Source organism: Grus americana, chromosome 6 (genome assembly GCF_028858705.1).
Source record: "Grus americana isolate bGruAme1 chromosome 6, bGruAme1.mat, whole genome shotgun sequence".
Taxonomy (NCBI): Eukaryota; Metazoa; Chordata; class Aves; order Gruiformes; family Gruidae; genus Grus; species Grus americana.
This window is the reverse complement of record NC_072857.1, coordinates 34,131,730-34,153,809: the sequence shown is the minus strand read 5'-3', so window position 1 is coordinate 34,153,809 and position 22,080 is coordinate 34,131,730. Positions and strand designations below refer to the sequence as shown.

Below are 22,080 nucleotides of genomic sequence, written 5' to 3'. Positions count from 1 at the left end.
GTTATTGGTATTGGGACTGCGCGGCAGTACTGGATTTCCAAGGGTGAATGACAGAAAAACAATCCATTAGAAAATCCTGAATCAGCTGCCTTTCCAGTGCCACCCACTTAGCCATCCTTGTGTTTCCAGACAGGTTAATTTTATAATCAGAAGCTGCTGACTTATTCTCAATTGAATCAAAAGCAAAGATATTCTTTCAAGACAAAACAAAATTCATTTTCTATGCAGCTCTAGTTGGAACAAAAGATGATGTTATGTCATAAACCTTAAATTGAGTAAAATAATTCTGTAATGAACACTGTGTAGGCAAAGTGTAACTGGTCTTGTGGTTGCTTGAGTGAATGTCATGTAGTAAGGTCAATTAAGAGGATGCTCGCCAAATATTTTTGTCAAGTTTTGTAACAAATGATCAAATCTCACAAAAAATTATTAAAGATCTCGAGAAAATGCTTACAAAAACCAATTATTGTTGAGAATTTAAGTAACCACTTCACAGAAGATATATTGTTTAAAGTTAATTATATTAAAGCAATCAATAAATGAATGAAATTTTAACACTGTACAATCCTGTAACTCAAGGAAAATTCAATAATGTCTTGAGATTTATAGCATAAAACCAACAGTGGAATTTGGAGTGTTTTGCTGTGCGCCACATTTGTAAACATGATGGCTAATCATTCACAATAATAACTGAGGTATAGCTAATGGCAGTCACTATATCCATCTAATTATAAATTACTTAAAACGTCTGAATAAAAATGTGCTGTTCCCTTTTGAACCTAATTCCTAAGTCAGATTTTGATTTTCATGTCTGTTCTTTAAGGTGAGCACTAACATCATCTCTACAGAGAATGTTTTTTGGCAAAAATGTATTTGAAAGACTTCTTCATCTGTAAACTTACGCATTTTAAACTTGTAAGCTATTTGATATGCTGAACGTAAAAAGGCATACTTTAATCATGTTTCTACTCAGGAAGCAGATAGGTTTATCATTAGTGCACGTTCTTTGACCTAAAGTGTCCTTGTACCTTGGAGGCAGAGCATATCAAAAAGCATAGAAGGTGTAGTAGGAGTTTTTTATATATATGCTAAATATTTACACATGAAGCTTAATATCATTGAAATACATAGCAAGATATGGGTTTACTGAAGGGTGATTTTTTTTTTCCCCCTTTCATATTACACATAGCCATTAAGATTGCTGAAAGAATAAACTAATGGTGTTGTAGTTTACTGGTTTTGTCCTGAGATTCTCACTTAAAAGTTATTGGAATACATTATAGAGTAGTCTGCTTCCCACTGCAAAATCATTAGTTTGCTACAGGATTTTGAGGCTTTTGTTTTGTTTCATAATGGGCAGGGCAGACAATATTTCTTGGGCCTTATTCCCATTTAGGATGATTCCTTAGATCATCCCACAATTCCTCCTGTAAGAAGAGTAAAGAAATCCAGATTTACCATTCTGAAAGATCCTGTGCTTCACCCTCTGATGACAATAGCAGTATTGTTCTATTATATGCAAATTGAAGCTTATATAAATGAGATTTTTTTTTTCATCTATTTTTGAAAGATTGCTTTATTCACTGTCCACTGCAATTTCTACAACTTTCTGCAATTTAAGCTGAAGTTAATTTACAAAGTAACTGGAGGTTTCTTGAAACTTAACAAAGGAAAGATACTGGAGTATTGATAATGCTGGCATATACTCTTTGGGACTTGGTTTCCACTAGTATTTTTTATCAAGCACAAACCCCATTTTTCAGTCAAACCCAAAAGCTATCCAAGAAAGCAGATGTAAGAACTTGGCTGTCCAAAAATTCAGATTAGGGAATTTAAATCTATCAATAATCCTCAGCCTCTGCGGGTTTGGCAGATGTCAACTGCAAGCTTGGCTAAACAATCCCCAAAATAGGTGCTGTAAAGCTGTGTTTATTTTTGAATCCTGCCATGCCCTTTGTGGTAAGCTGTGTGCTGGGACTGAAAGTTTTGAAAGCGAAATACTGAAATTTTGGGGGTGTCTGTGTGAATTGTCTATGGGTAAAGATTTAGGGACTAGGATTAGTGTGAAGATGCAGGCTACAGGACCGGGTTAGTTGTGTAACGCTGCTGGAGCTTGAGTAATGGGTTGAAGCCTGACACTAATTGCTCCAAGTATGTTTATCCACATTTTTGAGCGGCTGCACGCGTAGTCAGTCTGCAGTCTAGACTGTGATTTGAGATGGGGCAGGGATGATGGTTGGTGGCACTGGGGATTTCAGAACCAGCTCGATTGCAGACCTCCTGGGCTAGGTTTAGGGCTGGTCCTGTTTTATTCCATGGTTGATTCTGTATTTTTGGGTAGAAGAAGTTTCTGCATCTCTGCAAAATGTTGGAGTAGGGTTGTGGAAGGAGTGGAGTTTATGAAAAAGAACTGAAGGCTATAGAAGGCAGATGACTGAGGGCCTGGCAGGTTTCAACAAAGATGAGCCGAAGACTCATTCTGTTCAGTTTGGACGTTTAATTTTCTGTCGCGTACGTTTCCTGTGCAGACGAGGGCTTGGGTATGTAAAAATGAATGTCATGGAGCAAGTGTGAATATTTCATCCTGCCTAGCCTTCAGAGATAAAAATGTCTGTCTGTGCTTGTTGGCTTAAAGGCTTTATTCTGAATTTTTAGGCACCACTGCGTAGCTGCTCCATATGACGAAGCTAATGATTTGGAGTGCAGTTTTACAAAAGTTAAGGCTGCCAAACAAGGCTTATTCTTGAAATTTGCCAGGCCCTGAGAGAAGACAGTTTGTGAGTGTGAATGCTTTCTGCTCAGTCCCTTGGCGGAGCAGTTTGTTCCATGTATTTTAGCCTGATGGGAAGTGGGGATGCGCTGGGGATAGAGCTGCAAAAGTAAAGGCTGCAGAAAGAGAGGGACTGCATCCGTTTGGCCCTCAGGCATCTGCTGAGGGTTGACCTGAGGTGATGTGAATGCCTTGTCTTTGGGAACAGCATCTGACCAACTCTGTTTGCTCCACGTATACAAGACCGTGCAAAGATGTGGCAGCATCTATCACATTCTGCATAAATCCCAGCAGTAAATAAAAATACCGTGAACGAGAGAGCCAAACAAGCCACCCAGCAGTAAACCCAGATCCATTTCTCTCAGTCTGTGATGCACTTTGTTAGTGCTTCTATTTATTTATGGCAATTAGCTTGTTTCTTGTGGGTAGAAGTCCCTTGTGGTGATGGAAAGAAGCTTGGTCATATTGCCGTATGACATAAACTGTCGTCTGGACATTGATAAAATGCTGATATCTTTATTGGGGGAATCTGTTAGAAATATGAATAATGCAGTTTCGTTATATTAACATGTTCATAGTTGTGGTAACTATCTGTTTTTAGAGGGGGGCAACCAAATAAGGAGGGGCTAAACATTGAAAATACCTTCCCGAGATGTTTAAGGCATGAAAAAATTGGGAAGGTATTTCCACTTTTACTGTAAACCTACGGTCAGCTTGGTCCAGTTGCTGAGTGGTCGCTTTGCCTTTTCCGATCCTGTTCATTATATGAAGGCAATTACAGTTGCAGAGCATGCTGAGCTCTGAGAGATTGCTGCTGGCCCACAGACTTCCCCTTTCCCCCCAAGGATGACTTTACTGGAGAAGGGTCTAGTTATTTGCTAGAAAGATGACTTATTAAAAAAAAAAAGCATATGGAGAAGATTGGCTTATCAGGATCTTTTATCTTAATCTCCCCCCCCCCCCCCCATTCTTTTAGGCTCTAGGGACCCTTTCTTCATGTCTTGACTTTGGCTCTAACTCAGCCATAGATATCTGTTGTTTTGGTAGCTGCCTTAATCTCCAGGCCATGATTGCCAGCTGCCTTTTCTAGGCACTCTACCTTGCAACAGATTTCCTTTTCAAAATTGTTCAACTCTTTTTTGATGCCCATCAACATATCACATACTGGCAAGCGGCAGTGCCAAAATGTGTGTACCCGGCCCTCTAGTCAATCTGGTCGCACAGGGCAAAGTCCTGTCTAGTGTGAAAGAGGAGAAATGAATTTTTAATCTATAATTGATCAACTACATCTGCTGGCAAGTGTTATGAAAGAGGGGAGCTTTATGGACAGGGACCCTTGGTTGGACTCCTAGGTGCTATGGAGATTTTAAAAGACAGTTAAAGCAATAATTTCCGTAAGTGCTAGAGTGCTCAGAAGCAGACGTGCATCCCAGGAAGTTAATCATCATTTAATTAATCACATTATAATTTAAGTATTTAGAGAGGCTTATTTTGCAAAATGCAGGTTTGTGAAGCAAATCCCATTGGCTGGCTGTTTTCAACAGAGGAAATATTTGAAATGCTGGAGCAAATATATACAAATGCCCTGCTTCAGGTTGTGAGAATAACGTTTTGCCCTACAGCAGCTATTCTGTCTCAGTAGAGGAATGGCTATGATTATATAGTAGGTTCTTGCCTATTTGTAATTCCTGTTGTTCCAGGACTGTAATTTATCAGGTTGAGTTTGTTGAAGCGATTGTACCTGGGTTTCCCCGTGGATCACACATGCGTTGGGTGTGCTGGATTCACTGTAGTTTCTTGCCCTTTTACCTCCAAATTTGGATTAGACCTGTGTGTCTGGCAGCCCAGCTGAGAGCAGGGTGGATTTCAGAGTGCCAGTAGCATCCATAAGGACTGCAGTTGGTCGTGCTACGCAAATATGGGAAATGGATAATCCCTGAAGCTTCGGCATATATCTTTTTGCTTCCATTTGATACACTGAAACAGTTTGATTACATATACATGCAATATTTATAGTTAAATGATATGCTTCTCGGGTTCTTTGCCTATAGAGATATTTACACAAAAGCACAGAGCTTATTCTAGTTTACGTGAGATATTTTTCAATTAAGTTTGATTACGTGAATGTTTGTATATATAAACAGAAAAGTAAGGGATAAATATTGATACCATCTTCACTAACTTTGCAAAAAATTTATAAAAAAATATTTGAGTCACATGTATCTCATTGCTTTCTAAGCTAAAAATAGTGTCTCTTTCATTTTCTTTAAATGCATTTTCCCCATTTTGCTGATTTTCATCTTCTAGCATTTATATTTCTTAGTTTCATCTCACAAACTCATATGCTTCTGTGGTCATACATAAAAATCCTGATCCGCAGACACCACAATAGGATATAAATTAAATTTGCTGGTTGGTTTCACCATTCATTCCACCATTCATCTCAGTGAAGCGAGTCTGTTGGTCTTTTGTCATCATTACTTTTGCCATCTGGCTGCGTCTCTAGGAGCCTCAGTAGTAGTCCAGGGGCCTGATGGAACTACCTGGGATCACCTGCCTATGTTAGGAGGAGGTCAGAGACTTCTGATGCCTGGAGCTGCACTGATGTTGAAAAAAGTTGTTTTCTGGGGCTATATGTGTTAGAGCAGAAGCATCAGTCTCTTTATGTCTTCCTCCCCCCCATATTAACCAAAAAGTTCATTTTGATAGCATTAGTTCTGTGGATTTCAACAGACAGTCTCATGATTTGAAGTGTTTAGGTTTTGTTTTAAATTATGCTTTTCCTTTAAATGCGTCTCGTATTTTTTTAATTGTATGTGTTCACATAAGGTGTTTGAAAAGGTGTTGCTGAACACCTTTTGGCAGTGTGGTTCTAGGCTGAGCAATGTGTAGATTTTTGAATTGGCACTCAGCAAGAACTGCTGTGATGAAAGATGAAGAAGGAAGAGGAAATATCGAGAAACACCTCGTATAGGTGTGATACTGATGATATAGCTAAGTCTGTAGATTTGGATCAACAACATATGCTTGATTTGGGGAAAACAGTGAAGCAGAGAGGACACAAGATAATGGAACACTTAAACTACGACTTTATTAGGCAGGTGGAAGATAAGAATTTATTCCTACCTACTCGTATGGAAAAGTACCCAGTTTTCAGTTTTAAGTTAGATATCTTAGTTGCCTCTGTCTCTGGAAATCACTGGAATCTGGGTACTCAAAAGTGAATTTGAATACGCTGTGGGGAGGGAAGGTTAGAAGATAGCTGGTTTTCATAGGAAAATACCCTGGTTTAGATATTTCGTGTTTGTAAATCTGGTGCAAGACATGACACTCGACATCAGCATGTGGAGACACATCTGCCTGAGACCCGTAAGAGACTTTTAGCGTAAGTGTGGAGGTTTTTTGACAAAGATATTTTTATCTGTTTGCTATTGGTATTTTACTGGTGTAACATTTTATAAGGTCAGGAACATCCATAGGTGTTTTTTTCAGATTATTCCATGACACACGTGACTGGAATCTTCCAAAGAAGAAATCAAGTAAAACATTAAGGAACAAAAAATATTTTCCTTAGACTTTCAAGCACCTGTATGTAATTGATGTAATAGCAGTGGTTCAAAACTAGAAGTTTTTGTCTTTTCATGGTTGACTCTAACAACCTGCGTGTAACATCGTGATCTACTTGTTTATCTAAACACTATATTTTTGCACAGAGCAGAATTTTTTAGAGCACAAAAACTTGCTATTCATGAAATGCCACCCTGATGCCCAGTAGTTTGAAGGTTGGCAAAGAATAAAACTGCATGAGCAAGACCCCATTATTTGTGAAGTAAAAAACACAGTGAAGTAGGCTTTGATTTTTGTCCGTGAATTTTTCTACTTGTCTAAATTTATTGTTGCATCTGATAAAAGATTGAGAGAGTAAGCTGAGGGTGGTTGGTTGATCTGTATCTATAAATTTGACATGACTTTAAGCTTATCTCAGGTGGCATTCTGTTTCCCAGCACTTTTAATTTAATTTGAGAGACTGAGTGGTTTTTTCTTCCCCAAAGGTTACATTTTGTATTCCACAGTGATTTCAAAGGGATAGTTTGAAATGCTGCTATGAAAATACAGGGATTGAAGTGATGCTCTCAACATTAAAGTAGCAGAATTACAGCCTGGAAGAGAAGCTGACACTCTTAAGCATTTGAGAAGTGCTGGGCTTAAATATTTTTTTTTTCTTAAGATTTCCTAAGAGTATTTGAAATTACTAACTCTTCTGAAATTTTGGGTCTGACTGTGCTGCTTCTGTGTTTGTCAAAACCATTTTTGGCACTTAATGCCAGCATAAGGAGCAAGTACAGTCTCTTGATGTTTGGGTCCTCCCAACCTGTTTCTCCTGAATTAGTGATGTGCTATCACCAATATTAACCATTCTCTATTGTCTTCTAAAAAACAACGTCAGAAGTCCTTTAGATCCCTTCTAGTTCTATCATATTAATTTCTAGGAGCTTTCTTTAAAATATGAGGGGACAATTCATTTGTGAGCATTCACCTATGATTTGTGAAGTCCTCGCATAATAAAAAATTATAGATATGCAATAAGGGAGAATAAATTCACAGAATCTCTATTGCCTTATTCAGGTAAGTCCAGAGATAAGCACTCAAATCATTTTTTCATATGATGTTTCTTCAAACCTGTAGGAGGTGCCTCTTTCTGAACTGTATTTAATTTACCAAATGTCTTCTGGTCTGTTCAGAGTTAAGTGTCTTGAGAATTCCAGTAATTCCAAACATTTCTCCTCATTTCTTTGCTGTAATTAACTGTTAGCCTTTTGCTCTGTATGGAGCATAAAGACCAAAATCGCTACTGCTTCAATGACTTTTTTTCCTGGAATAGCAATTTTCAGTGGCTTGGCAATGCCAAATAGAATTTCATAGCTTAGAGTGAGTGATTTGTGAAGAACTCTGTGGATTTTGGTTTGCCTTTCTTTGGCAAACCATAAATATCACAGATACATAGCAAATCAGGAATGCATCTAGCAATTACTTTTAATGTATTGTTAATGACATTTTAGTTGGATGGTTTAGCTGCATTTGCAGTCCAGTTTCCATCCTCTTTTGAAGACGAAGACTGTGAATAACATGTGAGCGAAAAGTCTTGCACTCTTTGTAATCGAACTAACATGGTCTTTTGGAGAAACAGTCTTTCTGCGCTGGGTGGCATGTGCCTGGCAGGAGGATGTCGAGCGTGTTTTACCCTTCCACTTTGCCAGGGTGATGTGTCAGTTGGGGTCCTTGTACTTCATCTCAATATATCTAAAGTGATGGCCTTATCTGAATATGTCAAACTTTTACTCATTCTTCCTCCAGTACTCTCTCTTCGCCCTCCCATTCTCCTCTCCCTTTAGTGAGATTTGGCTACGGAGGGCTATATATATGGCTTTTTGAGACAAGAGAGACGTGGTGATTTAGAAATGTGACAATGCAAGAATGCTGTTATGTGTTAGACTCTGATGTGCCTTGGTTTATTTGATAATCTTTGGATAGCACCTAAAGATACACTCATCTACAAAGAAGTAATACATAACATTTCTGTATAGTACTTCACGTTTTCAGTGACATAGAAATATGAGTCTTAGATCTACTTGGTACACCAAATAAATGCTAATAGATATATTATAGTCTGTGTTGTTATGGAAGTAGTATAAGTACTGACTGCAGTTTATGTAATTTCTTTTTGCAACAGAATGCAGTAAGTATGACTTGTTTGCAGTGCTGATTTTGATGCATGCCGAATTTTAACTTTCTCATCTAGAGCTATGCAAATTTTGCAATCTCTGATAATTGCAATTGGTGTGAGGGGCAGAGTTTGATGTGGCTGAAAAAGTGTGGTGATCAGCTATGATTTTTGCTTTACCTAAAACTAAAATGATAAAAGTAATCTGTGCTACCTCAATATTTTTCTAATCTGCTTGTGTGTTCTTAATCTCATTTGAGCAACCAGATCCTTAATTTAAAACATTTAAATGATTGCAGTTGCCCTTAGTCATAAAAATTGAATCACCATAACTTGAGCTTCACAAGCATTGTACAGCAGACTTATTTGACAGTGTAAAAAGGCATAGTGGTTTATTCTGCAACTTTTCAGGGTTCCTAAATAACCAAAGTATTCTTGTTGACTAGTAATTAAGAAAGAATAAAAAAAAAAAAAAGGGACGGGGGGGGAAACCCACAACCACAAAGCCGAGAAGAGAAACCAGCAGCAGATATCCAAAATTACTCTTGATTGCAGTTATTTCTGCAGATAACATGTATGGAATCCTTCAATATTAATGACTCTTTCAAGCACTGCAAAAAAACCCCAGTGAAGCTGCTGTTTCCTTTTTCTTTGAAAGTGGTGTTTTAAACCAGTCCTCAGAATGGGCACCTGGCCTCCAAACTGCACTCATTAAAGATAATGAAGTGGTGAACCACAGCTTTTATGCTGCAGTCCTGGCCCTGGTGATGTTAGCAGTAAAGCTTCAGTGGGCTTTTTTAAAATACCTCTGGTATTTAGGGGCTTGCTGTGGCCATCATTTCCGATGCTGACGTGTGTCCTTCTGGAAGCGTGCTGCTGTAATGTCACAGCCCTGCTCCTGCAGCCGTCCTGCCGCGCAGCTGTGATGGAGCAGGCTGCCGTGGGTGCAGTCGCCGAGCAGCCTTCCCACTGCCCACCCCTCCTCCTGGGGTCTGCTCCATTCCCCGGTCCCTTCTGGAAAGGGTCATGTGCGTGCTTGCTCCCTAACCCAGTTTTATACGAGTTAGCCTTTTAAAGGATTTTTGGTTGATAAAGTTTTTTAATTCCCATCATTTCAGGGGGCAATTATACGAGCAGTTTGTTGGCAGGGAGGAGGTGGGTTGACCTCTGGAGTCAATAATCTCTTAACCCAGGCTCTGCTGCAACCAGAATAGCAGCTTGGGCCTCAGTATGTAGTGAAATAGGAGACTTTCTTGGCTACTGAGGGATGCTGGTGGGAAAAGAGCTAATGCTACCTGCATAATTTTATTTATCAGAACCTGTCCCTTTTACACATGGGGACAGATTAGTGCAGGCAAAACTTTTGTTGTTTATTCCCGGACACCACAGACCTCCTTATGACTTGTCCCAAGGAATCAATACAGAGCCATCACGAATAGAAACCTACAGAGTTTCTGTCCCTCCCAATGGAGAAAGTCTCAGGGAAGGATTTGGTCTAAAATTTCCAAACTAATCTCATCCTCCATAAAATATTACTCAAACCATTGCATTGCGAAGTTGCAAGGAGTAGCTAATAAAGCAGCTTGTTGACGTGCAGCTGCTGCAGTAACTTACTCCAGCTGAGTTCCAGGGTGCTTACACAACAGCCAATGCAAATGTTTTATCTGACAGGACAACAGCTTTGAGCAATTCATTATCAACTACTGTAATGAGAAGTTGCAGCAGATCTTCATTGAACTTACCCTCAAAGAAGAGCAGGAGGAATACATCCGAGAGGTAATACTTAATGGATCTTTCCTTATTCTCTCCTCCTTTTGTTCCTGTAATGAAGACACACAGGCATGCATGCTGGAATCTCTTTTCAGGGAACAGAGTCACTTTTTGGCCACAGGCCTGGCATGGGGCCTGTTTGTATAGGACTGTGTGGTAGTTACACTAAGCAAAAAAGAGTTCATTTGGGTTTTCTTTCACTTTCTGAGTTCTCCAGGTACAAACCAGAGCCAACTCTCAATCATTGGCATCAATGACTGGCAGTTCTGAGCAAGGGCTAATTCATTTATTAGAAGACTAATACTGCTTTCTGGTATTAGTGCCATTACCCTACAGCCTGTGTTTTGGGTTACACAGTAGCGTCTGGGATACACCCCAGCAGTGGCCACAGCTAATCCTGTTTCAAAAGGGAATTGGGTGGGTGAAACAATAGGGTGCACGATGAAAGAAACTACACGTAGATTTTGGTTCTAGTTTTCTCTCAATTGAGTATTGAAGGAAGCTGTGTAAGCTTTACAGGTAAATTTTAAGATGTGCTTTGGAGCCCGGACTCTGATGTTTGATGTTATTCTGTGAGTGTATGTTGAGTTAAAGTTTTATTAGGTTTTAGCAGTGCTCCCTGTGATATACAGAGTTCAGACAAAATACCAGCTCACAGCTGTAGAAACCAGCATATGCTGTCCGTACTCAAATTGGATGATGCCATTTTGCTGGGTAAACAATTTTAAAAATCGAATAAAATTCCTGCCTTATAATCCTGAGGATAATATGAAGTTTTAGCATGTCTTTTTTATTTTGGCATTCAGTGGTAAAACTCTTGAAACATCATTACTGCAATTTGCTTCTTAAGCGCTATTTAAAACATTTTGAAAAAACTAAACCGTAAGATGTGCCGCAGAATGCAAATTAAGAATGAAATTAATATTTTCTTTTTTCCAGTCCTTTGCCCTACCCATATTACCTCCTGATGCATTGGCATTTCATCCTGGAAATTTGAAAAAATTAGGGTATTAAGAATATCTGAACAACAGCCAGACTCTGGATTTTTCAGATGGACTCATCTAAATTTAGCCCTCTTTCTTCTTCCCATTAAAAAAAAAAAAAACAAACAAAAAAACCAACAACCAACCCAACAACTAAGAGCTTAGAAATTGTGATCCAGGATGCTTGCAGTGAAACGGGCTTATTTCCTTCTAACGAGTGGGAGCGTGGGCAGAGCGGAGCTGGGGCGGGAGGGGTCTGGCGGGGCGCCAGGGGAGTGCATGGGAAGCTGACACGGGTGGGGGAAAGGAATGGAGACCGGGTTTGGCAGCCGCTCGGGGACAGTCATTTTGCGCAGATAATGTTAGCAGTAGATGATTGCATTTCTTTCTTAATAAATAAAATGTTGGTAAACACATAGAATTACATTTAGAAGTAGTATCTTAGTTAACTGGTATATAATTTCAATTGCCTAGAGGAAAAACTCCCTCGATTGTTTTCCTGTTCATACGTTTATTCTTTTTTTCTAATAGGGGATTGAATGGACTCATATTGAGTATTTCAACAATGCTATAATTTGTGACCTAATAGAAAATGTAAGTTATATTCAAGAATCTCTCTGAATAATTTTTTAATGTGTGGATTGAATTTAGCTGTAAAGTCTGTACACATCCTCATGCACTTGGATTTTAGAAAGCAAGCTACTCATTCTATGTCATCTTATTTTGTATGGCAAAAGTTTATTTTACTGAAAAAAAATTTTTATAAGACTCTATGTTACTTTGTTAGAAGTGTTCAGCAGCACCTACACAAAAAACCCACAACCACCAAACAACCCTTAAATGTTTACTTTAGGGCTGTTTTCAATAGCAGATATCACATGCTGCATTATAAATGACGTTTCTTTTTATATGGAAACTAGAAAACTCAATGACTTGTTACTGAGTGCTTTAGGTACATAAAGTACTTGTATCTAATAAGAGGACTTCCTATGGACTTAGCGCAGCAAGAATGATAAAATTCCTTAACAATCGGAAAAGAACAGTTTTTAACTGTTAACATAAAACGTGTGCTGGTTTTGCCCATAAACTGGCTACTTCCAGTTAACTTGGAGTTTCTACAGTCTGAGTAAATGATATGAAATTCCCACATGAAGTTCAAGATTCAGATCTCAGAAGCAGTCTTTCAAAAACGCAGATACTAAAAATCTGTTGGAAATGGGGATGAGGAAAAGAACCAAACTTTGAGATGGCTTGAAGAACGTTTTTCTGGGTAGCGAAAGTCAAACAGGAGGAGAGTGCTGTCTCCTTTTTATGCCTTGATGGAAATGTGATGGAAACAAACACTGAAGTTCTTGTCTCGAAACTTCAGAACCAAACTGGAATCCTGGCCATGCTAGACGAAGAATGCCTGAGACCAGGAACTGTTACCGATGACACCTTTTTAGAAAAACTGAACCAAGTCTGTGCCACTCACCAGCATTTTGAGAGCAGGATGAGCAAGTGCTCCCGGTTCCTCAACGACACCACCTTGCCCCACAGCTGCTTCAGGATTCAGCATTACGCTGGCAAGGTACCTGGTGAAGCGGGGAGTACGCGGTGTTTGGAGGGTGTTGTACCTGTGTGAAGCCTAGGTTTGGTACAGTGGGTAGGCTCTTCATCCATTACATGATGTTACAGTAATGGAGGAGAATTGCTTGAGTCAATAGTTGATCAAAAAGTCCAGATCAGTCTTAATCTTTTCCATCTTAAGCCTAAGATTTGTGATTTGAGCTGAAAGGTTTTCAGAGATCATGCTGCTCTAGTTGAAATCGAGGGTGGTATTTCTTTCAGCAAAGGAAAACGATGTCCCATGTGCTTTGGTGGTGAACTGCTTGTGCTGCTAGGGTCTCTGGAAATAAAAATGTTGTTTAGAATGACAAAAATTAACACAGATCTGAAGGCAAGACATTTTGGAAAACATATTCTTTGTCACTGAACTAGCTGAAGTCCTTAGTCATATTGATGAGAAAGTAGAGTTTTTGTATGTTTGAAGGAACTAAGTTTATTTTGACAGCCTACGTGTTTAAACAGATGGAAGAGAAAGCTATACAGAGGGCTTGCAAATATATTTGCTTTTTACAACATAACCAGTATGAATAAATACAATTCTGATAGTTTTTGATGTATAGTCCAGTATGACTTTTTAATAATAAAAATGAAAATCATTACGTTTGTAAAAAAGAAGACAACTTAAAAATAAAAGTAAGCATAGGGATTGAAACTATACCTCTTGTTTGAATCTGCTGAACCATTAGTTCCACAGAGTAGTGAATATTTGGAAAGTGTTTCATTTCGCTAGGACTTTAATACTTCCCTATTTTTTAACATTTTCTCAATCTTAAAATTTTAAATAGCTTGATAACTTGCTCATTCAAAATAGTGCTGGAAATGTCATGATTTCCACCTTTGAGGCAGCCATTCATTACCTTTACATTATGTATTTCATAAGAATGTTTTGTAATGGCATATATTCTATCGGGGATTAATACTTAGATGCTTCTTTGCTTTTCCAAATTCAAAGTGAATTGAAAATACCCCATTGCTTTGAGAAGGACTGCAAACAGACTGTGCCTTAGCAGGCAGTGAGGGTCTTCAATTGTTATTGGCATTCACTTACCCAGTAGAGCAGTCAGTGAATTCCTCCTATTTTGGGAGGAATGTTGTTTTTCCATCCTCAGCTGAGAACATTTTGATCTAGTCACTAGACAACAAAAGTTTGATTCTCCATTTATGAAATATAAGCAAGTTCATATGAGCAGGTTTGGTTTTTTTTTTCAGTAGTGGCATTTACCACATCTGTCAGAAACAGAAGTGTGTACTCCAAAGAACAATGCCACCTGAATTCCCAGTCCCTTGCTGTTGTGTAAAATATGGCTATGTCAGTATTAGTTTTATTTGGTATTCTGTGTACCTAGTACATATCTACACAGAACTGAGAAATCATGAAGCTGAAGAATCTGTATTACCAGCTGGATGACTTGTCACAATTAATCAAACTAAATGCCCTACCCTCAAAAATTAAAAAAGCCAGTAGCAATCTGAGATCTACATGAAGTTCCCCTGGATGCCTCCTGGGTCTCCAGCTGCAGGTCAGAGCTTTGCATTCACGCTTGTTGTCGTTGGACTGTTTTCCTGGTAAAAGTCCTTTAAAATAACAGTCCCCTGAGAACTGCACGGATAGCTGCTGGCTGCTGCGATATCAAGAGGTGATATTTCATATCTTGTTTTAGGCAAATAATGTAAGCATTAGTACTTTGAAGGGAAAGGGTATTTTTGCTGTTGTGATTCAAAAGAGAGGGAGAAACCCTTTTTTTTTTCAGCCAACAAAGGATTGTTTTGGAGTATTGGCAAGCGGTGGTGTATCAGAGTTATCAGGGAAGACGGGTTTTTACCATTTCAGAAACCAGAATTGATCAGCACAAGGACCTGTTAGCAGTGTGAGAAAATGCATCTTAGGAAACATGTTCAAAGAAATTTTATCCAACAAAAAGTCTTCCAAATGTCAAATTTAAAAGGGAAGCTGAAATGTCTTTTGTTTGTTTTGGATAGTGAGAAAGGAGAAATCAATTTCTTGGTTCAGTTTTGAACCGGCCTGTGTTACAGTTCAAAACATGCTCTGATGAGACTCTTCTGTATTGTTCAGGTTATGTACCAGGTGGAAGGATTTGTTGACAAAAATAATGATCTTCTGTACCGGGACCTCTCCCAGGCCATGTGGAAGGCCAGTCACTCTCTCATCAAAGCGTTGTTCCCAGAAGGTAACCCCGCTAAGATCAATCTGAAGAGACCACCGACGGCAGGTTCACAGTTCAAGGCTTCGGTTGCTACCCTGATGAAAAATCTTCAGACAAAAAATCCAAACTACATTAGGTAAATTACCCTGTGACAAAGCTTTGGTGAATTTATGTTTAGTGAAGTTAAAAATTTGAAAAGTGTTGATATCCAGAGTCGAACTATTGAAATCTGTGGTTTAAACTCACAATAATAGTTGTTGACATGTACAGTGCTGCAAACAAGCGTCACTGTTTGTTTCCCTCTCCAGGTGCATCAAACCCAATGACAAAAAGGCTGCACACATTTTCAATGATGCCCTGGTGTGCCACCAGATCCGCTACCTCGGTCTTCTGGAGAACGTCCGAGTCAGAAGGGCAGGTTATGCGTTCAGGCAGGCGTACGAGCCTTGCCTGGAAAGGTACAAAATGCTGTGTAAGCAGACATGGCCCCACTGGAGAGGGCCGGCCAGGTAGGAAAACATCAGTATTCTTACCCGTCCTGTTCCAATGATTGAAATTACTGTCTCCCACATGTTCTGGTTTTTTGTTTGGGGTGTTGTGGTTTTTTTTTTTTTTTTAATTTAATGAATGTTCAAATATTTTAAAAGTAAATTAAAACTAAGCCAGTGTGGCTCAAATGTTTTACTTGTATGTTTTCCTTAGGATCTTGTTCTGGATTTTGGATGATTTCACTGGGAAACCTATACTTTCCAGTAGGCTAAAAATTACATTTCCTTGGCAAAGGAGATGATTTTAATTATGAAGTAATCTACTAACAGAAAAGAGCAAGGAGAGCACGTTGGGTTTGGAATATATTTCAGCCTTTATACTGATTTGGGCCTGAAAGAAAGTGGGGGGGAGAGAGATAATGGAGTGGAATCAAGATGATGAGGAGATCTGGAATGATCAGAAGGACGCTTATCTTTAATAACCAATTTACAAAGTGTAGGAACACCCATTTCTATGAAGACAGTCATGCAATCTTCCTCTGTCCTTTCAAGAATAATTTTACATAATGATCAGTGAACAACTATGAGATAATACCTCTTGCAAATCAATTGTATGAAATATGTAATTTTAAATCGCATAGTATTCACATGTATTTTTACAGATGACGTCTTGAGTAGGCAAATGAGCTTCTCTTAATTTTTCTTACATTTGGCCACCAATAGCATGATTTAAATTTCTTTCATAATAGATTAATATCTTTAGCTACAATTTAAATGTTTAGGTTATCAAGACAATGGTGGAAGTGCAGTATTGATAACAACAGCATTGTTACAATCCTCACAAAATTCCGTACAATTTCTCTCCTTTCTTTTTTGTTGACATTTATAAAATGCAGCTGGTAGAGTGTGGAACATTAGCATTTGTCAAACTCATCGGTGTCTGTTTCACATTTTTATGTTAGTATGTGAGCCCTTCCTTTTTTCTTTTTTTTTTTTTTTTTTTACAGTAAAATCATTATAGCTGTAAGAGGAAAAAATAGGCCATTGCTGATGATGTTAAATAAAAATTACTCTTTTTTCATCAAATTATTCTGAATCTTTACAGTGATTATTCTTGCCTTTAGCTAAATAACCACTGAGTAAATGAGTTAGGTTTTCAATCTTCTTATGTCAAGCCCTATTTAAGAATTTAAAATATGCTTTCATATATTTTCCATAAATTAATCTGTGAATATGTAAACTAAGAAGTTTTAGAGCTGGGGGTCGTGTTTGTTAAGCTCATTTACTTCTTATTAGGGCTGGAGTAGAGGTACTGTTTAATGAATTGGAAATCCCTGAAGAAGAATTTTCATTTGGTAGATCAAAGATATTCATCCGCAACCCAAGAACGGTAAGTGAGAAATGTCTTCCCCGGCAAAATCAAACCATCTTTCATGAGGATAGCCTCTTATGAACTGCATAATTTACTAGCTGATTACTACAGTTTTTTCTAGATGCAGTGCATTGATGTATTGCTGTGGAATATAGCATTTTAAAAGGCAATTTTTTATGTTGGACCCATTAAAATTGGTGTGAATCAAGACTCTACAATAGCTGTCAGCCTGAATGTAATGTAACTTTCATGTACTGACTTGTGGCAACGTATCTGCCACAAACCCTGTTGATGCATCTGCCTACAGCTCTGAAGATGAATAAATCTAAAGGTGTCTCAGGGGGGACTTGAATAAAGGAGAGATTGCTTTTACAATAGCTGTGCTTATGCGTTTTTGGTCTTTTCTCCCCTACTGTTTTTCTTCCAATGCCAAACAAACCCCTAAAAAACTTCACACACAGCTCTTCAAACTAGAAGATCTGAGAAAGCAGCGGTTAGAGGACTTGGCTACTCTAATTGAGAAGATTTACAGAGGTTGGAAGTGCCGCACACGCTTCTTATTGATGAAAAAAAGCCAGATTGTGATTGCTTCCTGGTACAGGAGATATGCAGTAAGATAATACCCTTACTAAATGGGGGGGTTCTTTTTATTGTTTAATGTGTTTTTTTGTAGAACTTTGATATTTCATATAAACCTCATATGATATTTTTCCTTGATGGAGAAATGTTGAAAAAATTCAACTTTATGTTAGTATTTAAGTACCAAAAATGTGAATAAAAGAAAATTTAGTTTCTAGAGACCACTGTTAAGTATTTACTTTGTGCTTGTGCTTAAATTATTAAAAAGCTCACCAGAGTCCTTTAGCTCTGCAAGAACAGGATTTTGTAGGGCAGCTGGGAAGAGTCTTTTTCATTCAGCTAAAATGCTGTGCTGCCTGGCACTTAGAGTGCTCTCAAAACATATGGTTAACGTGTAAAAAATGTTTGGTAATATACATGTGCAATTCTGTGGAATTCAACCATTCCTAAGACTTTTTGTATTTTTTGCCTTATTTGGAACCTTTGCATTTGAAGCTCAAGAATGCTGCTTGGGAGGATCCCAGGGATTTATTTTAATTATAGCTCATAAGACTCATAGTTCAGTAGCTGTTATTGATACAGTTCTAAAACAGTTTCAAACCTGTTTGTAGACTGGGTATTCTGTGTCATGAGCTGAACAATACTGTTACGTGACTCTTTCATGTCTTTTTGTCAGTTAGTAAATAACAATGACTTATATGATAGAAAAATGTTTTATTGCTTTTAAGTTTTAAAACAGTTCTTAAACATCTCAGCTGGATTTTGTTATTGTGTGCATATTGGAAAGCTTGATAAAATATATGATGTGGAAAGAAAGTGTCTTAAACTGGAAGTTGCAGACTTGACAATCACTGTTTTTCAGTTGACGAGCACTTCTGTTTATCATCTTGAAAGCCATTAGTGTTTGGTTCAGTTATCTTGGATAATTAGAAAGAAGTATAGATAATTTGGAAAAAGTATGAATAAATGCTTTTTCACTGTAAAAACTCTTCTCTCTGAACTTCTGTGATAGAATGCACCATTTCTACAAAAAGCATCATTACAGAATTGCATTGTGCCCATATAGCTTCATTATGATCTCATACAATCTTAATGAATTAAAAATTGAGTTATCAAGCTAGATTGGCACAACTTTTAATTATGAAGAAATGAAAAAACAAGTATGTGACCAAGTTCACATCATTCTTGATTTCTTAACTGTAGACCTTTACTGGTTCACTGGTGAAACATGGCAGCAATTGTTTGTGGATGCAGGATGAAGTCATAGCGAGACCCTCAGAATTACTTATGGGTGACGATAGCGATATTTCTTCAGCCTTTTCATGTAGATGGAGGGCACCATTCTCCTAACCCAGCATGACTGTTAGGCACTGTGATTTGGAAGGCTTCATAAGGAATCCCTTGCATGAACAAAGCTTTTTGACAGCTCCTTGTGCTGGAGGCTTGGCTAAAGGCTCTGCGGACACTTGCCTGTCTGTTCCCTTGCGAGGCATGACAGACGTCAGTCATGGCATGAATGTGGCCTAGAGGGGATTCTCTCTATCTTGCTCGCAGAGATGTTCGCTGTAATTGAGTGGGCTGACCATGAAGTCTAAAAGCCTTGTTGCAAAGTCCGTCAACTGTTGATTGCTTAGTATTATACTAACCGCTGGTCTACTGGAGAGCTGAGATTTTTAGAAAGAAAATGCTCGGCTGTCCAGGAAATTTATTGTTCAAACTGGCACACTTGGACAATATTCCAGCATGTCATTCAGGAATCCATGGGTTTTCATTTTTCCTGTTCCTAAGTTATCATCAGCATTTGGTATTATAAAGGGACTACAGCTAATAGGAACAGCACAAATCTTATGAAAAGGTGGTAAAAAGCTTAGCCAACAAACCTGAGCATTTGTGATGGTTTGTATGCTACTCTGTTGGTGGGAAAGACAAATAAAGCTGTAACTGTTAGTATTTAATCCATGTCACTTTTGTGCTGCTGACCATGAACTTAGTGCTCCTGTAAACAGAGAGTGACATTGTCCATGCAGCATTGTTGATGTGCTTTGTTTCCTCTCGAGTTGAACACAGAATCTAAGCTCTGATCTGCTTGCTCACAAGTTGTTCATTTTACATTTAGTGCTTGTATCCTTAATCATATTTTCAAATGTTAGTAATGAAAGTTTTATTATACAGTACTTTACAGTTGCAATACTCTGTTCTAAACATCACATATTTATTTCCAATACAGCAACAAAAAAAGTATCAGAAGATAAAGAGTTCGGCTATTGTAGTACAGTCTTACATCAGAGGATGGAAGGTGAGTTTCCTGTTACTGCAGCTACGTAAGGTAAGGAGCAGATCAGAAAACACATTCCACGTGCACTGAACCTCCTGACTTTCATGCCTTCTGTCCATTGAACTGTGGCTGTGCCGTAGACGTTAAACACTCATGTTTGCCGTAGAAGAGGTGAGTTTGGGATATCTGTGTGCAGCCTATATATCCCTGCAAACAGTGCAAGTGGAAGGCTGGAACCATGCTAAACTACTGGGCTATGCTTGGGGCATCTTCTGCCAGAGAATTTGGAGAGAGGAGCCCTCCTTACATGGGCTGGAGTGTGAATGAGTGAGTCTGGTGTTCAGAGCAGAGCTAGGGACGTGCTGACCAGGCAGCCCGGCAGCTCCAGAGCAGGATGGTCCATGACTCTGCCACTGGGCTTATGGAAACTGTAACGTTGGACTGATTTGGAAAGAAAAAAGTTGTGGTTGGTGGTTATTTTATGGTTAATGGGATTCTCAAAGAATGAACAACATTGAAAGCAGGCTTAAAAGAGTTTGGGTCACCTGCGCAGTATGTTACTTGGGACAAGTCTTCAATTCTGTGTGTGCTAAGCAGAGGGGTGAAAGTGTACTGTGCTGAACTTGTGTTGAGCAAGTACTTTATTGCTGTTTGCTTGTCCTCTGCCTCAATTTGCTACAATTTTGCTTCTTCTCTGAGAGGTTTGTACTTCATGAAGGGATAACCCTGCAGCCATAGTAGAGACTTAAGGAGTGATGCTGTAATAAGGGGTAAAAATGAAGTTAACAGCTCACATGAAAGCAGCCACAGTGCTTAAAGCAACTACTGCTGTCCAGCTTCAGAAAAAATGTCCCTGGGCTCCTCTGTTTTCTTATTAACCTTTCTCCACCCCACTGAATGTGGCTTTCTTCTCTATTCAGGGAAGAGAGAACTGCCTTTAGTTCTGGAGTCAGTTCCCTTCCTGTCAGACAGGGAAGGAAGGGGCTGCAGTTACTAGCTATGGGTGTAAACAGCCCTCTCCTGCCCAGAAGGTTTTAAAGTTTGCCACCAATAAGCTAGTGTAATTTGATTTTACTGTTTTTCTTGATTATTACTTATTATTATTTTGCTTAAATGAGTTAAAAATATCCTTTCAGTCTAACTATTGACGTGCTGTCTTTCCCCATGAGTGTTACTTGAAGAAAACTGGGTAAAAGCATCATCTCATCTTGAGTTACGGTTTTCTGTTTGTTATTGGAGAAACACGCTCTTTTGCAGTAGCACTGCCATGGATAAAAGCCTGGTATGATAGCAGCCTTTAGTGTGACCTAAAGCCAGGCAATTTACTTGTGATTTGTTCTTTATAGCAGTCTAAATGGATAAGACATATACCATGTGGAGCAAAGTATTGTTGCCAGACATATAGATATCTCAGGTGATGCAGCAAATTAGGGAGAAAACTAAACATTGAACTAGATCCCCTGACCTGCCTGTCCCAAGCTCTCACTTGTGCATAGAATCTTCCCTGGGACAGTGAATGTTAGGCTGTAGCATTTATAAATTTATTTATTTGGAGATTTGGAGGCATCATTTTTTGGTTTTGTCTAGATTTACAGGTTGCAGTGCCTTAATTTAAAATCGTAAAGGAATTTATAATTATTATTGTGAATAAAATAGTATTTTCAATTGTTTACAGGCTCGGAAACTTCTTCGGGAACTTAAGCATCAGAAGCGTTGTAATGAGGCTGCTACAATAATTGCCGCTTATTGGCATGGTACCCAGGTAAGAAATGGCAACAAATTGTGCACTTAATTGTCTCTACATAGAATGAAGAAGTCCCTTCAGGATAAAGTTATTAGGAAATATTTTCAGTAGCTTAAACTGCTGATTTTTTTTTTTTTGTTATTTTTATTTTTTTTAGTTTCTCTTTGCTGCTAACATGTTTTAGCTGGTGCAATCTGGGAAGCTGGGACACGCTTTAATATTTGCTGTTTGTAGTATCTGGTTTCTTGCTTTCCTGCTCGCACCATTGGGAACTTGCAGTAACCTTTTCTTTCCTAAGCTTTTCTATATCCCATTTTCAAATGCATCACAGGCGCGAAGGGAACTGAGACGGCTGAAGGAGGAGGCTAGGAATAAACATGCTATTGCTGTTATTTGGGCTTACTGGCTTGGATATAAGGTACTTCATGCACATATCACATGCCCCCCTTCATTACCCAACAATATCAACAATTAATCAGTAGTAAATAGTGAGAATTAATGACTAATACAATTGACTTTAAAATAATAGAGCATGATCATTGATTCCTCCCATATCCATTCTTGCCACACTTAATAAATCTGGCAACATCCTGTATGTCAGGTT

The 22,080-nt window shown here is 38.5% G+C and overlaps 1 protein-coding gene across 4 annotated transcripts in view; it reads left to right on the top strand.

The window, feature by feature from the left end:
• MYO1B (myosin IB) overlaps positions 1-22,080 on the top strand; it is a 114,168-nt gene that overhangs the window by 73,430 nt on the left and 18,658 nt on the right. For 2 of the 4 annotated variants that reach the window (XM_054829865.1, XM_054829866.1), the window contains exons 14-23: positions 10,164-10,268; positions 11,777-11,839; positions 12,615-12,815; positions 14,928-15,154; positions 15,327-15,527; positions 16,803-16,896; positions 17,340-17,489; positions 19,685-19,753; positions 21,408-21,494; positions 21,808-21,894. In XM_054829865.1, the coding sequence (XP_054685840.1) occupies positions 10,164-10,268; positions 11,777-11,839; positions 12,615-12,815; positions 14,928-15,154; positions 15,327-15,527; positions 16,803-16,896; positions 17,340-17,489; positions 19,685-19,753; positions 21,408-21,494; positions 21,808-21,894 (1,284 nt within the window). The remainder of the gene's footprint in view (positions 1-10,163; positions 10,269-11,776; positions 11,840-12,614; positions 12,816-14,927; positions 15,155-15,326; positions 15,528-16,802; positions 16,897-17,339; positions 17,490-19,684; positions 19,754-21,407; positions 21,495-21,807; positions 21,895-22,080) is intronic. The other 2 variants (XM_054829868.1, XM_054829867.1) reach the window with 1 other exon arrangement.